Here is a 16,311-nt window from a genome sequence, read left to right on the forward strand (position 1 = left end):
CACTAACCCCTGACCCCATGCTGGTTGTAAGTGAGAAATGAGAAGAGGTGCTGGGCTTGTCGCCTAAGCTCCAAACAGCAAGGACAGAATGGGATTTGGTGGCTCTAAATGAGGAGTTTGTGGCAATGCCCCTTCTTGAAGTGAATGGGATTCCATCTGTAGGGTGTATTTGGGGGATGGGTGGTTGCTTTTCTTTGCCTTTTCGGAGCTGTTTTCTATAGACACGGCTACACTTTAGAGGGTGGCGTGAGGCCACCTCTTCTGTTCTTCTTTCTGCCCTTTTTGACCCTCTGTCTGTGGTCAATGTGGAGATTGCCAGAAAGAGACAGCTGCACTCCAGGCTTCCCGCCTCAGTTCCCTGTTGCTCTTTGAGCCTTTCTCTGTTTTCCATTGATTTCTCCATCGCGCTCTCCACTGCGTGTATCTACTGCTTTAGAAAATGTCATCTCTGTGGGGTGGACGAGGGCTAAGTTTCCCAGCCTGAAAATAAGAGAAATTCAAGACACTTGGCTTTGGCTCTGTGGAAACATTGTCCTTCCTCTCCAGGCAAAGAGAATTCCCTGGGGAAATCAGATAACATGCAGCCACATACAAAATTCAAGGCCGATAATCAAACCCTCAATTGTTGGGATCAAGTCAAATGTGTTTGGCAGACGTGGATGGGCTTTTAAATGCACATCACACGAAACAGCAGGAGCTGGTCTTCCATTACAGTACAAATAATTCATACCCTATGAGATTACTGTAAAGATGAAAAGATATCAGAGCGTTTCAACGTCGGAGATTCCACACCAAACGCGATCAATTTAAGCCTGCGGTGCATTTGCTGAAAGATGCTGATGCTGGCAGTTCCTTCTCTGATTCAGTAAGCACAGATTTTTCTCCCTAATTATGGTCAAATTACAGACTCTGGCTGCGGGATCACCAGCCTCTACTCCCATTCCCTCCCACAATCCTTCATTCTTTTGTGAGGACGGGAAAAATGCTACATATCTTTTTTGAAAACTTGATGGAGCATGCTGCGGTGAGCTGAAAGTGTTTACTTAAAGGAGCCATTTTAGCGACTCACATTTTCATGAGCTTACTCAATTTGGCACAATCCTCTGCAGCTCCATGTGCAAAAAAATGGAATCACAGTACACCAATGGTATCAAATAGTAAATGCCATGGTACTGGATGATTACCATTTTCATGTACTGTGGTCTTAAGACCAAGGATAAGTCGGTTGTCCTGGCTTTGGTATTTTTGGATGCTTTAACTTTTAAATCACAAACTGACTTCACAAATCACTTGCATTATCTGAAAAGTTTCTCAATTCAAGCACTACAGTCATTCTCAGCAAACAGACAAACTAACCAACGCAATGGTGTTTTGGAGCATATTGCTCTGATGCATTTTTAAAATGTTGCATTAAAAGGGACAGTTCATCCAAAAATAAAAATACTGTCATCATTTACTTACCTTCCAATTCCAAACCCATAAGACTTGTTCATTTTCGAAACAAAGATATATTTAAAACCTTTCACACATTTTAAATAGTTCATAAATAGTTTGTAAGAAAACAAGCTGTTTAAGGGGCCGTTCAGATATTGCGTCTTTTGCATGCTCAAGTATGTTATTTCAAATGAACTAGCCTCTAAGGGATTTAAAATGAGTCTTGTGACCTCTATTTATATCACGTTAGGCTTCGTTCTGAAACATTGTGAAATGCACCTGATCAGGATAAGATGACCTCAGAACCAGCCTAAGTATACAGTTCTACCTTGTGACATAGGAACTTGTTCATTTCAAAAACAGTAATTTGGCACATCCCTACCATTTACATGGTACTCCAAGATACTTCAAAGAACAGCATTGAGCATGATGAAAAACATGAAATTACCAAGAAACCATGCCCAAAAATCATTCTGCTCGTACCATTCTGTTATCCCAAATCAAAAGTTGTGTCATCTGACATATTCAAAAAAGGCCCTTTATACCGAGTAAGATATCTGGACCACATGCATGTCAATGAACTCGCGGAGTTTAAATGCCACAAAAGGTTAATGACTAGCGGTTACGTTACTCAATGGCACACACTGGACACACTTCATTTGACGAGCAGCCAAAAAGCTGACAGCCCAGAAAAAGCAGTTGTGTCATCTAGGCTCAGCATAAAAATGATTTCTTTCAAAGAGAAGGCACTTAGAAAAAAAAAAAATTTGAGAACATGAGCCTGAAAGCTATAATTGACATAATAAAATGTAGAAAAAATACTTGTCCAAGTGGTCATATTAGCGTCCTTAGTCAGATGCCATAGTTAATTTGACTCAAATAATGCTGTGAGGGACAGAAGTACAATCCGTTCAAAGATATGCATCTCAAGACATTTACAAATTTAAACAAGAATTTCAACAAGCCAAATATTTATATAGAAATTAGTTCTTTTCATGTCATAATCTCTTAGGTTGCATATATTTTTCCTATTCTTTCCAAAAAAAATTGCCTACCAGAAATGTGTGGAAAGTACCAATGTACAGTTTCTGTCACTGAATAAAAAAAAGGTAATTGGAAATGTTTCTCTCACAATATTTAAAACTTGCAACTCAGACTATCTTTACTAAAACTTTGAGTTTGTTACACACAATTCTGACCTTATTTCTTGAAAATCCAAGTTTACGTATCACAATACTGACTTTTTTTCTGAATTCATATTAAAACGAAGCCTAATTTTGTGGATGAAAGGCTCAATCTGTAGCACAAAAAAAATATTTGTTCAAGAAATGTTTCTTATGTACATAACATTCAAATTCACATTAATGCACAAAATGACATTTTACATTCAAAAAAAAATTATATATTGTTCAAGCAAAAAATAAAAGGCGCTTCCATAGAAAAAATACTTTCAGTATTTGATCCGCTGCCAATGGAACTTCAAATGCAAATTCAACATGGCATCTACTCTGACCAGAGCTCATACTGTCTATACCCATGATACCATATGACATCAATGCAACGGAGTGATCACATGACACAAGAAAACAAAAGCACTCTAAACACTGGCAGTGACACTAACCCTTTTTCTGGGGGGTCCTTTCTCTTCCTCCTTCCCTCCCCTGACACTCCTGGCATGCTTGGCGGTCTTCTGCTCTCCTGGCTGCTTGATGGTGATGCGGATCTCCGGAGGACAGATGTAGTTCTCTAGATTCTTAGGAGGCTTCTTGGCCCTCTTGGTCGTTTGTATCTTCAGCTTCAGGCTGCCTTCAGAGAAACTGGCCTCCTTGATGGAGAATTCCTGCTCTTCCAGCCCATCTCCCTGCCCCCATCTCTCACTGTCCGCATTAGAAGTGATATCGATGTCCTTCCCCAGACCAAGGTCTTCCTCCTCTTCATGGTCCTGTTGCTCTCCAGGTAAAGGGAGGCTCTTGATTGGACTGGCCAGGAGACCCACCTCACTGAGATCTGCTCTGTTGATGGTGGTAACAGTGGAGAAGAACTCCTCGTTTCCTTTGGGCCGGGCCGTCCGAGTAAGGTCTCTTTGCTCCATCTCGAAGCTTCGTCCAAGAATCAGGAAACAGAGGGACCCAAAAAAGGTCAGAGGGACACCGGTCTAGGTGATTGAGTTGAATCAGAGGATGGTGATGGTTTATGGCTCTACTGCTCCCGAAATCTTATAAATCTCGTTAAGGTGGAGTTTTTCCCAGGTGAAACTGAAAGTAAAGTCAAAAAGAACAAATTATGAGTTAATTAAAACACATTTTTACAAACACATGTGTACATGTCCAGACACGCCAAAGCCTATGTGAAAAAGACATGAAAAAGCTGTTAAACCACATCACAATCTCTTACATTTTTTCTAACCAAACATGACACAATAAAGCACTTTTCTTTAAAGATTAATCTGATTTTTTTGTCGTCCTAACCAGCCGCAACAAGCATTGAGTTACAAAACATTGCATTGAGCACTTAGTTTCTATTTCTGTTACATTGTGTTGAGTAGCCCCACCCCCAGACAAATCTCATTGGTCCAGGGATGTAAACACAGCTGTGTATTACACAATTCTAAATGTCTTTTTACTTATTTTTAATAAGAGATTTACTGATACCATGTCAGATATCGACTGTTAATAGATATGCAGTTTATTTTATTCCATTTAAATACAACTTTTTTTTAAATCTGATTCTTTAACAAATCTAAAAATAGAATAATAATGTTTTTAATAATGTATATTATAATGGCTAAATTCCACTGATTTCAGTTTTTACTTTGTATTTGAAATGTATTTCGACACAACAGTACAGAATTTTACTGTAATTTTCATTTATCAGTTATTGGCCATTATATGAAAATAATTTATGGCTTGCTGATTGTTTTTAAATATAATTTTTTAAACACTTCAGTACATCAGACCAGTTTATGGTGATTAAACACTTCCTCAGTACCGTAATTCCTATTTAAGTGGGCAAGGTGAATTACTGAACAAGACAAACGAGTCTTTGTTAAAGCACCAATTAATCAGCATTGGGGTTTAAGCACACAGTCTTCAACCCGAAACAGTTGTACCGCTGGCTCCAGGCAAACTCCCTGACACCATAATTACATTGCTGACCAGCTCATTTGCTTTAGTGGTCAGTTGAGTAAGCCTAGTCACGGTGTGAAAGTCAACAAATGAGGCCTCTGGCCCAGCGATAAACACTTTCCAATCATCAAACAGACCACAACCTGAGTGACCAGAGACCTGGAAAAGCCCAATTAAGCTTTAAACAGAACACCTCTGCAACACACACACACAGCATCAAATTGGGTATTGTATGAATTTAGTAAAAAAGAAAAGAAAAAAAAATCAGGGTACTGTTATTCAGCATATTAATTATATCACTCAAACATACCATGGCTGACAAAATCCATCTAAATATAATTCTAAAAAGCGTTCTGATTGGCTCAGACATACGGATGTTATGTCATACCCATGTCGATGCCTGGAGACACTGACAGGCATTGAGCTCGGTCTCTCATCTGCTGTTGGCTTGTAGTCAGACTCAGCTCAGTGTCATTTACCCTTTCAACTGCCAGACAGGTGACAGATGAGAGGCTACTGAAAACAACGGCAGCTATCGCAAGACAGCCTGGATCCACGCTAGACTAAACAGCTCTATCTATCCATCATATCATGGCAGTCAAAATGGCATGATTCTCATTCCAGCCTGTGCCGACTCAAACACACCCATTCACAAATCCTCAACGAAGCCCAGATGTTTATATCTTACTTGTCTATACATCTGAGTAGTGTCCCAATGCATCTTGGGTGTTCTAGCTATTTGGCAAACAGATTTAAAAAAAAGTGACGTAACACCCCAGTGAACATACATGCAGGAGTCAAAAATGGTTGTCATTCCTTATTTAAGAGCTTAATCCTGTTCTGCACAAATGTTTCAATATGTGAAGAAAAAAAAACAGTATAAAATGTTAATTGTGTCTTCATTGCTTGTAGTTATGAGTTTATTGTATCTTACAATTTTGACTATTTCTTTTAATTTCGACTACATTTCACTTCATTGTAAATTTATTCCTTAAAATTGTGAAATCTATATCTCACAATTGGCATTTCATTTGGCATAACAGTGACTTTATTTCTTATAATTAAAACTTTTATTTCTAGCAACGAAAATTTTGTATAGGGAGGGACCAGTTCTCACTATTAACTAGTTGCTTATTAGCATGCCCATTATTAACATAATGGCTGTTTATTATTACTTATAAAATATTCTGCATGATCATATTCTACATCCCTAATCCTACCCAATACCTAAACTTAACAACTACCTTACTGACTATTAATATGCAGCAAATTAGGAGTTATTGAAGAAAAGGTGCAGTTAATGGACCTTAAAATAAAGTTTGACCCTAATACCATGAATTTATACAGTTTCTTACAATTTTGAATGTACATCTCACAACTGGCGCATAATTGTGATTCCATATCTATTATATTTTGTCATTACATCTCAATATGACACAATTGGACTTCTTATTTTAAACTAGTGCTGTCAAACGATTAATCGCGATTAATCACATCCAAAATAAACGTTTTTGTTTACATAATATATGTGTGTGTGCGTGTGCTGTGTATATTTATAAAAAATAATATAAAATAAGAATATAAATATATAAATGTATATGCATGTAAATTTTCCAAAATATATTCTGTATGTGAGTGTATGTATATATACATAATAAATATACTCAGTACATACACATATATTATGTAAACAAAAACCTTTATTTTGGAGGCGATTAATTGCGAGACAATTAATCGCCTATTTGAAACTTTAAACTATTTCAGAATTACTTGTTTTATTCTTTACTCTGGAAGCAGAAACTGACATTCTTCGTTTTGGTTATTTTGGGTAGTGACAACCAAATTCGCTCCCTAAATATTAACATTTGAATAATTCGTCATACCTTTTGCGCTACGGACATTAGAACTCCTTAAATTGGGTTTATGTTGTGTGGTGAGCTATTCATTTTCTTTACTGTAAGTGTTCAATCAGAAAACCTTAGCAACCACCAAGAAACCACTTAGAACAACCTAGCAACGAATCAAAACAAGCTACTAGCACTACTTTAGTCAAAAATATCTACACAATATGGACTAAACTATTGGTATTCATGTTTTTGGTTTATAAACAGGAGTGTCTTTTTTTTTTAAATAAATAAAATTCCATCGATTAATCGAGTAATCGGATAAAATGTGTTTTTGCTTAATTAAAGTGCAATATTAATTATGCAAGAGAAAACAAGACTCTTGGGTCTCTTAAAATGAACAAATAAGTTTCCTTTTTTAGAAAAAAAATATTTTTACTTTTTAAATGCATAAAATGCAATGCATACATCCAAAATAAACATTTAATTATTACCCATTGTTTCCCTGTCTGTACTTGTACTGTGAACAATGACAATAAAGTTGACAGATAAATTAGCCTAAGTTCATTTAAGTGCCATTCAGTTGGGGTTTAAAATAAAGCATTTTCTGAGATGCACATTAAACATTAAAACATTAATTTAATTTATCTTTTAATTATTAAAAATTAAGCAAACTTAACTTTTTGGTAAACAAAGGGGATTTACTATTAAAAATAAAACATGGAAGAAATGTTGTGTGATTAAACCTTAAAAAAAAAACGGACTTTTATTTTGACGGGTTGACGTACCTTTACAGTTCTGTGTATTGTGATGTGACAACGGTCAAATGCTCATGAAGTGACTCTCAGAGCAGTTCTGGAGATGTTGTTCATGTGTTCACGTCCTAGTGAGAAAGCAGAAGCTGAAATCACCGGAGCGTCACGCGCGCTTCAGTGTGTGATATAGGAACTCGCGCTTCTGCTCCATTCATTAACAGAGACACACAGAACATGCAGGATTCATATTTAGAAAGACTGTTCCGGCTTAATATTTACAGATATTAGTCCATATCGTGATTTGATGTAAGTGCAATGACCTATTTTTGATTAATTCATTCAGAATTTGGCAAATTCCGTGCCATTCCGCGTTAAACTGTAAATTCCGTTTTTATGACTGGATTCCGCGATGCAGAAAACGTGGAGGGAATCGCGGAATCCAGTCATAAAAATCATAGGGCCCTAGTTGTGGTTTGCCAGCTCTATCTTGCAATGGACACACGCCACGACGTTCTCTTTACGTTTGCCCGCGCCCTCAAATCAAAACACTGCTGACTCCTTGCAATATGCTATTTCAGACTCCGCGCTTGTCTCCTTCCGCTTTGTGGGTGACGTTAATGCGTTGTCATATTAAAAAATCATTGCGAAAGAACCTGACGTGAGATTTAAAATAAATTAAAAGAGGCTTCAAGGCAGAGGAATTTGCCTCGATAATTTTTTGTAATCGAGTTACTCAAGGAATCGTTTCAGCCCTAGTATTTACACGCAACGATTAGTAAATATGGTTGTTCAAGGGCCCAGTCAATAATCATTGTGCTTCCTGATTGTATAAGTGTAATCCATACACTCACAAACATAATGCCTCTTACACAATACTGAACCCTAAGACCCAGTTTATGTAACCGAAAGCTCTGTCTGGCAGAGTGGGCATACTAACTGCACACTAATTGTGTAAGAAAAGAGTGGGCTCATAAACAGGTTTATTATTATCACAAATATGCCCCTGGCAGACCGTGGGTAACTACAACACATAAAGCAATTCTGTGGCAGCAGCTCTGCCTGTGGCAGCCTAAGGAGGGTACATTCAGACGTTCATACTCAAGGGGCTTTACATACTGATCTGCCCTCTTTTCTGATGCATCTCAATTAAGATGATCAGAGCACCGGGAGGCAAATATCTGAACGAATTCATCTAAATCAGCTCAACAAAATCAGCTCAACTGGGTTAATGATGACATAATGCAAAAAAATTCAAACAAATGTCTGGCGCTGTAATAAGTTACTGAAAAGTTCACAATGAAACTGTAATCAGGGCTTAACAGAAAGGACAATCAGCTGCCCTGGGTTCCGAATGAAAGAACTGCCAATTGCCCTGTCAGGCCAGTGTTGTGATGCCACTGAATTTCATACATTTTTATGGCTTAAAAACTGAACTCATAAAAAAAAAAAAAAAAACTTACTGTTGATCGCTGGTTTTAATAAGACAGTATATATTGTTAAGAAGTGAGATGTGTTCTTGGCTTCTTTCAAAGCCTGTGCACTAAGGACTTTTTTTTTAACTGACAATCTGTAGTGGGGTGTCAAGACTGTCTGCTGTGCTGAGAGGATTCCTCTCTGTCCCAGTCCCTTTTAAGGCCATGAACAGTGAGCAGGCTTGAGGTAGACTCACAAATAGCCCTCTCAAACAACCATGCTCATAATTTGTTGAGATCCTGTGGTAAACACAGAGGAAACCATGTAGTTTTATCATCTTTTCAGATAAAATACAAAAGAAACGCATTTACAATTTGAAATCCTTTGAAACAAACATACTATAAATCTAAATTGTAACATAAGTTTTCTATTTTTAACAGCCGCAAAACGTTTTTTAATCTTATTCAATATTAAGCTTTCTGTCTTTGTGATTTCCTTCATACATGTAATTAATTTTTTTAAATCAAAATGTCATAAATGGATGTTGTGGTGAAAGCGTCAGACTTCTCTCTGGTGACGTATGAACTTCTCCAATCATTTAGTCTGCTTAAAGAGATAGTTCACCCAAAAATGAAAATTCTGTCATTACTTACTCACCCTCAAGTTGTTCCAAACCTGTATCACTTTCTTTCTTCTGTTGAACAAAAAAGAAGATAGTTTGAAGAATGCTGGAAAACAAACAGTGGCCTTTAGCATTTTTCCCAAGCTATATGGAAGTCAAACTACTGTCAACTATTCGGTTACCAACATTCTTCAAACTACCTTTTATTGTGTTCACCTGAAGAAAGAAACTGATACAGGTTTGGAACAACTTGAGGGTGAGTGAATAATGACAGAATTTTCATTTTTGGGTAAACTATGCCTTTAAATCCCACTCCTCTACAATAAACATCTTTCATTTTTTGATAATCTATTACACTCAGGTGTACATCATAATAAGGAAGGAGATATCTATCACTACTTCCTTTTCGTTGCAACTTTAACGACCAAATAAAAAGCGCAGTAAAATCATTGCAATATTTACAGTGTTCCTATATATATATCGTAAATACTGGAAATACCTCCCAGCATAATTGTATTGGCAAGAAACACTTGTCAGTTAAATTTCCCATGGTGCTATGGGGAGCTGTGAGCGACTGAAGTACAGTCCGTTCACTGTAATTTATATCAACTGGAATATTTTAGGCAAGATATATTTTCAGTGTTTTGTCAGCTTGAACGATCGAACACCCATGTACACAGCACCACACCATATTGAACGGACTGTACTTCTCCCTCACAGGCTGATTTTCATTTGTGTTGAATCGAATAAGGCGTCTACTCTGGCTAACATCAATAGGCCCCTCAGAACTGGCACGGCTGACACATACCCTGCACTTCTACACATATAAGGAAACTTCCCAATCCCGGCCACATTAGTTCAAGACATCAACTGTGATGATACGGCTGAATTACACACTCTATGTGCCGTAGCTCTGGGCGGCTACACAAAGTATATTCTGAATCTACAACAGTGGTGGGACGTAAATAAACACTCACCGGTCGCATAAGGTTGCCAAGATTGAAACCGAATTAAACCAAACGTGTCTGCGGTCTAAAAATCATGCTTTCCTTTCCAGTGCCTTTGACCCGATGCAGTCACACAGTAAGGCAAGCTGACCATGATCTTAATTTCAAGGCTAGTGAAGAAATCTGGTTCCTTGAACAGCTGCGTTTTCACAACAGACAACACTAATGAGAAAAGATGCTGAAGTGAGATGAGGGGCATGGCAGAAATGATCTTTAGAATCCAATCACTTCACACAAAAAACGACAGATACAAGTAGGCCTGCAAAATAAATTGAACTGAAATCACAGTTGTTTTGAGTAATTACTAAGCCGCAAAATTGAATGAAACAAATATACTGTATACTTGCACTCTTTGTTGTTGGTTACTACACAGAGCACTGTTTTTATTGGCAGGAGACTGTGGGCAAAACACGACTCAAGTGACCGCCGCCTTAAAAACAAAACAGTCCTACATTAGTAACTGCTGACGTTCAACATTTTCACCAGTTTGTACCTTTCCAATGTAAGTCTATGAGGACCTGTGTGTTGAAGTTGTAGATGCAATTTTATGTGAATTACCATTTCAATTTAAAGAATGCAATGTCATTTAATTTAGCTACGTGATTATTACCGAGGGGCTGGATGCGGCACCTATAATAAGTTTTTATATTCAGACTATTTCAGGCTGGTACTGGTGGAAGCGCTGCGGAGTATCACAGTACCTGCGTGATTCGCCATAGACATAAACAGAGAGAAGTAGCACACAGTTCGGTTTATTAACTGCTAAAGCGCCAAAAGTTACGAACTGCAGTTTTAAAGGGACAGTTCACTTAAAACTGAAAATTATGTCATTATTGTTCCAAACCTCTACAACTTTTAAAAAGTTATTGTCACATACTTTTTGTCCCTCCTTGGAAATAAATTAAATCTGTTCATCATATAAAACAATATTTATTTTTAGAAGATATGTATTACTTTTACAATGTGTTTATGAACTTTTATGAGGCATCAACATTTTTGGTGGTATAGACTTTTAATGGAGGAATAGAAATCACTCAGATTTTATTAAACACAAAATTCATTCGTGTTTCAAAAGATGAACTAAAGTCATACAAGTTTGGAATGACATAGGGTGAAAATAATTAAATGAAAAAATTTCATTTTTAGGTCAAATAATGGCAAATAAAAATGCTTAGCACCTCATTCCATTCCCTAAGAATGATATCCAATTACTTCATGAGCATATTTGACTAATAATCACATAGTTCACAGAAATCACCTGCTTATACCTATGGGATGCTGTATAAAGCTTGTCTGTGTGTGAACAGTAATAAAGGTCAATTTGTAGGTATTCAGTGTTATTGGTTTCTGCAGTTTTTCATACCCTGCTTCAGATGAGAGCTGCTGTTAAAGTGTGATCGTTTGCCCTTCTGTGATTTTACCTGCTTAGCAACAGCAAACTGAGAGTCGGTGTTTCCCACAGTGTGGTTCAAATCACAACTGCTTCAAGGCATAGATAAACATTCAAATAACCATTTCCTTTACTACAATAGTAGATAAGGTTTACAGGTTATCAAATTTAAGGATCAAGCATAAATCAAAGTCTGTCTGATTGGCGCTTTGAATTAAGATTACTGACAATACTGGAGAGTTATCCATCAACACAATCCCTGGAGCCGGCCATCCCGAGTAACTGAAACACATCTGATACCGTCCTTCTGCAGCAAAGTTTCCAAATGTGCAGCCAATCCCACTTGAAGTCACACACACAAAAAAAACACACAAACACACACACAGCCGCCCTTGTCTCGTTTTCTTCAATGGCAAAAGCAAATGGATTTCTGCCAAAATGTAAATTTTAAACTGAGGAGAGATCAGAATTTCAACCGCAGCAAAAACAAAATGGCTGTAGTCAAAAGAAAGAGAAAAAAAAACGAAACGCGTAGCTTGCTGCCAAAAGGTGTTCTTGTTCTGATATTTGGTTTGGAACGGCTGCCAAAAATTAGATATGTCCTTGGATATCTCCCTCTTTCCTTTGTCTCCTGTCAGGACTTGGCTGTCCTCCAGTGCAACTAGCCATAGCCGGGAACAGAGAGAGCTCCATTCACACACATAAACATCACTTTGGATTTATCCTTTGCTCAAATACTGTGGTTCTTTTGTGTAATCGTATACTCCCCATATGGATACAATAGGTTTTCTGGAATCTTTTTGTGGGCAAGCGCTCCATAAGTAGATGTGTTTGTGTTTTGATAAACGTGTTCAGTCTCCTCATCTGACCTGGGTTTTTCCATTGGCTTTCTATGAAACGATGAAGACTAACTAAAAGTTCCTCTTCCATTCTGAAACAACTACACAGTGATACAGTCATAGTCAGAAACACAGCACTCAAACCAAGATTTTATATTGTCCCAAAACTCCATAACCCACAAAACTCCATTCTCCATTACTGACTGTACACCATCAATTCAGTTCAAGTATTAAGGTCTCAGTGAAGATAATGCTTTAACAATTCTGCTACCAATGACTTCCATTGTATAGACATAAAAATTGGGATTTTGGGGTGATTTATCCCTTTAAGGCATGTCATTCAAAGCATATCACTTGGCTCCTAGAAGCTGTGTCAAAATTAAAAGTTGGCATGAAATGGAAGTTGTGATAAGTGTTTTCTTTATGGTGGCCGAGAAGTGCAAAACAAATTACAATTCTGAAAACAAAATAAATTGCAAAAGCAAATGCAAATCTAAAAAAACTAAATAACAATTCAGAGAACACAACAACAATTCCGAAAACATTATACCAAGTCAGAAAACACAACGACAAATCAGACAAACCGGAAAAGGTAGGTACAGTTTGAGACAGCGCCACTGGTGTGAGAATAGATTACTCACCGCTGACTGGACGAGACATCTGTCAATTAAAGATATACAGGAAGAACAGCAGAGTAGTGGTAGAAATTTTGGAGATAGTCTTAAAGTAACAGTTTAAATGTATTGTATGAATTGCCATTACTATGTAATAAAAAAAATAAAATGCATGTACATTTACAACACTGTACTTATTAGGGATGGGCGATATATCACATACGATTGACACGCGCGTTTCGCGTTCATTATCGCAGGTGAATAGCCTTCAATAATGAACGCGATATTGCGTAGCTTGTCAGTGATTTACGGCTCTGTCTGTTAAGAGCCGCTCCATTTAAAAGCAGGTGATGGCGATTTAGCGCTAATCATGGAACCAGATTTACTGACTAAATGCCCATGATCATATAGTTAAATATATCACCCAGCCCTATTCATTAGTCATTCAAAGATTTGTTTCAATTATATAAATGCGCATTTGCTTAATGCTGACGGCAAACGAGAAATTATTATAATGTTTGCCTTTCTATTACTAATATTCCTAATAAAAAAGAAATCGTTATCATACTTTCTGTACAGATTAATTCCTTTATCCGTTCTTATCTGATTATTAGACAGACTTCTATCTGTAATAGACAGAACTGTTAACGACGACAACAAACAAGAGAGAGATTGTGAGCACTGTGTGCGCTCTTAGCGTCGTCAAAATAAAGGTCCCGCCTTGAACACATCGGCCAAGCAAAAAAAACTTATCGCCCAATGCCGATATTTACAAAAAAAACTAATTTCCACTACTATTATTACCTTTGAATGAGATTACAAAAACTAGTTAACACTAATGCAAGGGTGTTTCTAATACAGTGTCTATGGAAGTGACAGTAAATTTGACATAGTTCTGCCGTTCAGTCTCTCTCTCATTTTTTATTATAAGTTGTGAAAACACTATCGTGGCAATTTTCTTTTGCTATTTGAGCAAATGGGCAAACAAAAATGAAAATGTTATTGGGATTTTTGAGGGACAGAGAGATTTTAAAGGGGAGGACACAAAATATTAAGAACTGAACAGTCTTTTTATTGGGAAAATTAAACTGTAATTGAGTTATATCAAACAGCATTAAGGGAGCTTTCACACACTTTTGTTACGCACCCAGGTTTGATTGATGTCAGAGTTTGGTTCGTTTGGATGATAAATGCTGTCTTGTACCCGCGAACCGTACCAGAGTCTGCTTGAAAAGGGTGGTCTGGGGTACAGTTCATGTTCCCTGCTGATGTGAACGCAAACGTACCAAATCACGGAAGTGAACCGCTATTAATGACGTATTATTTGATTTTTTAAAAATTTTGTTTTTGTGTGTATTTCACCAACGTCCCTTTAAGAAATAACAAGGAAATAACTAATTTAAGGGTATTCCATAGTCTTTGGTTTCACCCACGTTCATGACAAGCGTGACTGACGTGCTGCAAGCGGAGAGCTGGATCTCATTTCATTGCCATTGTGTTTTCTGACTTCTTATAATGTATTCAAAATTTTGTGAATTGATTTGCACTTCTCAGCCAACGTATTTCTTTCCTCTTGAGACATATTACCAAATAAAAGTGTCTCAAAAATAAGAAAAAAGGAATGTGTTTTCAAAAACCAGTACAATATTTGATTACAATGATATAAGAGTTGTGAATGTTGATTTCATGGTGGTTCTAAGTTCCCCTGGAGAACATTCTGTTTCAATCTAAAGATGCTGAGAAAAAAAAAAACACTCAGATGACCTTGTCATAGCCCCTTCCCTTTCTGCAATTAGGCACTGATTCCAGCCAATCAAATGAGGGGCACGATACTAATCTAAGATCTGATAGGCTATTTATGGAGAATATGAATAATTACTGAAATTCTCGTTTTGAATAATATCTGATCTTGGTAAATGTCAGCAAAGATTAACTCGACCACGACAGATCAGATATGAAACCAAACACTTAGGGCAACATTTTCATCATTGCTACCCATCACAGACAAAACGCAGATGTCTCAAAAAAAAACCTAGTGAGACACCTACTTGACAGCATTTTAGGCAGAAAAGGACGTTCAGTTGCCCACAACGCTGTCTAGCTAGGTTTTGTGACACATTCAGTCTGTAATGAGTAAGAACACAACTGACATGGAAATAAAAGCCTACACGGTGGCTTATAGTGGAAATTACTATAGGCGCTTGACAGTGCAAATACACGCCTACTCTCTATCAGCGGGAAACTGATGCATGGCCACGATTACAGTAAATTACTCCGAATAATGCGTCTAAGTTTATATATATATATATATATATATATATATATATATATATATATATATATATATATATATATATATATATCATACTCTCTCTGTGTTGCAAATACTGCTGTCCTTCAGGGTGAGTTAGATCTATGAAACTGTTCTTCATCAACGATTGCCATAAGTATTGATATTTATGTAGATTTAGCTGCTTTAGGTCAATTAAAAAAAATCTAGAGTATTCCGTATAAATAAGGCAGAATGGCGATAGTCCACTTTTCTTCTTGTGGTTAAAATGGAGCTCTGCAGTTTGCAAGTAGGCTACTTCACTTATCCACAACACCCCGACCACTTTACTAATTTCAGTTCAATTACAAATCAAGTGAGATATATAAATGATAATATCGTAAAAATGGCATGTTGAAGCGGCGGTTAAAAGAGCGCAGAGGTAAAAACTCACCCATATCTGAAGCTGCTGCTGCTGAAGTCTACGAGAGTAAATCCATCCACTAAATTATGACAAGCACTTTACAATCCCTCAAACTCAAGCAAACGGCGTTTTTATCGCTTTAAAATGGCGCCAGCTGCAATCTCGGGTGAGATTTCTTTTCAGAAAGGAAAAAGATAAATGAAGAGCGGTCGATTTGCGATCGATCAGTGGAGTGCGTCTGCAGAATCAGATGAGCTGTGGACTGAAGCTGCAGGAATATGGAGTTCAGTCACAGCGCTGCATTGCTTCCCTCTCAGACACCAGACTCGGGGGTGGATCGAGCCTCTTCCCACTGCGGACAAAACAAACCTGCTCTTGCGATCCTTAATAATATCCAAAGTCCTGCGTTAGATGGCACACCGGAACCGAGCGGTCGTGCAGGGCAAATATCCAGGGATATGCAGACTCTGGCGTTCCCGTTGTTTCTTGAGGTGTTTGGTCGGACTTGAGCGAGTGTGGTGTGACTCTTGCTGGACTCCCGCAGTAGTTTTTGATAATGTGTGTGTTCTGCTCCG

General features: G+C 37.5%; 1 protein-coding gene across 1 annotated transcript in view; it reads right to left on the minus strand.

Moving 5' to 3' along the window:
* LOC132140985 (SET-binding protein-like) overlaps nt 1–15,902 on the minus strand; it is a 56,097-nt gene extending 40,195 nt beyond the window's left edge. The window contains exons 1-2 of the mRNA XM_059550106.1: nt 15,767–15,902; nt 3,056–3,689 (exon numbers count right to left, since the gene is read on the minus strand). Of these exons, the coding sequence (XP_059406089.1) occupies nt 3,056–3,526 (471 nt within the window). The 5' untranslated portion in view covers nt 3,527–3,689; nt 15,767–15,902. The remainder of the gene's footprint in view (nt 1–3,055; nt 3,690–15,766) is intronic.
* Nucleotides 15,903–16,311: the final 409 nt, after the last annotated feature.

This window comes from Carassius carassius, chromosome 5, assembly GCF_963082965.1.
Source record: "Carassius carassius chromosome 5, fCarCar2.1, whole genome shotgun sequence".
Taxonomy (NCBI): Eukaryota; Metazoa; Chordata; class Actinopteri; order Cypriniformes; family Cyprinidae; genus Carassius; species Carassius carassius.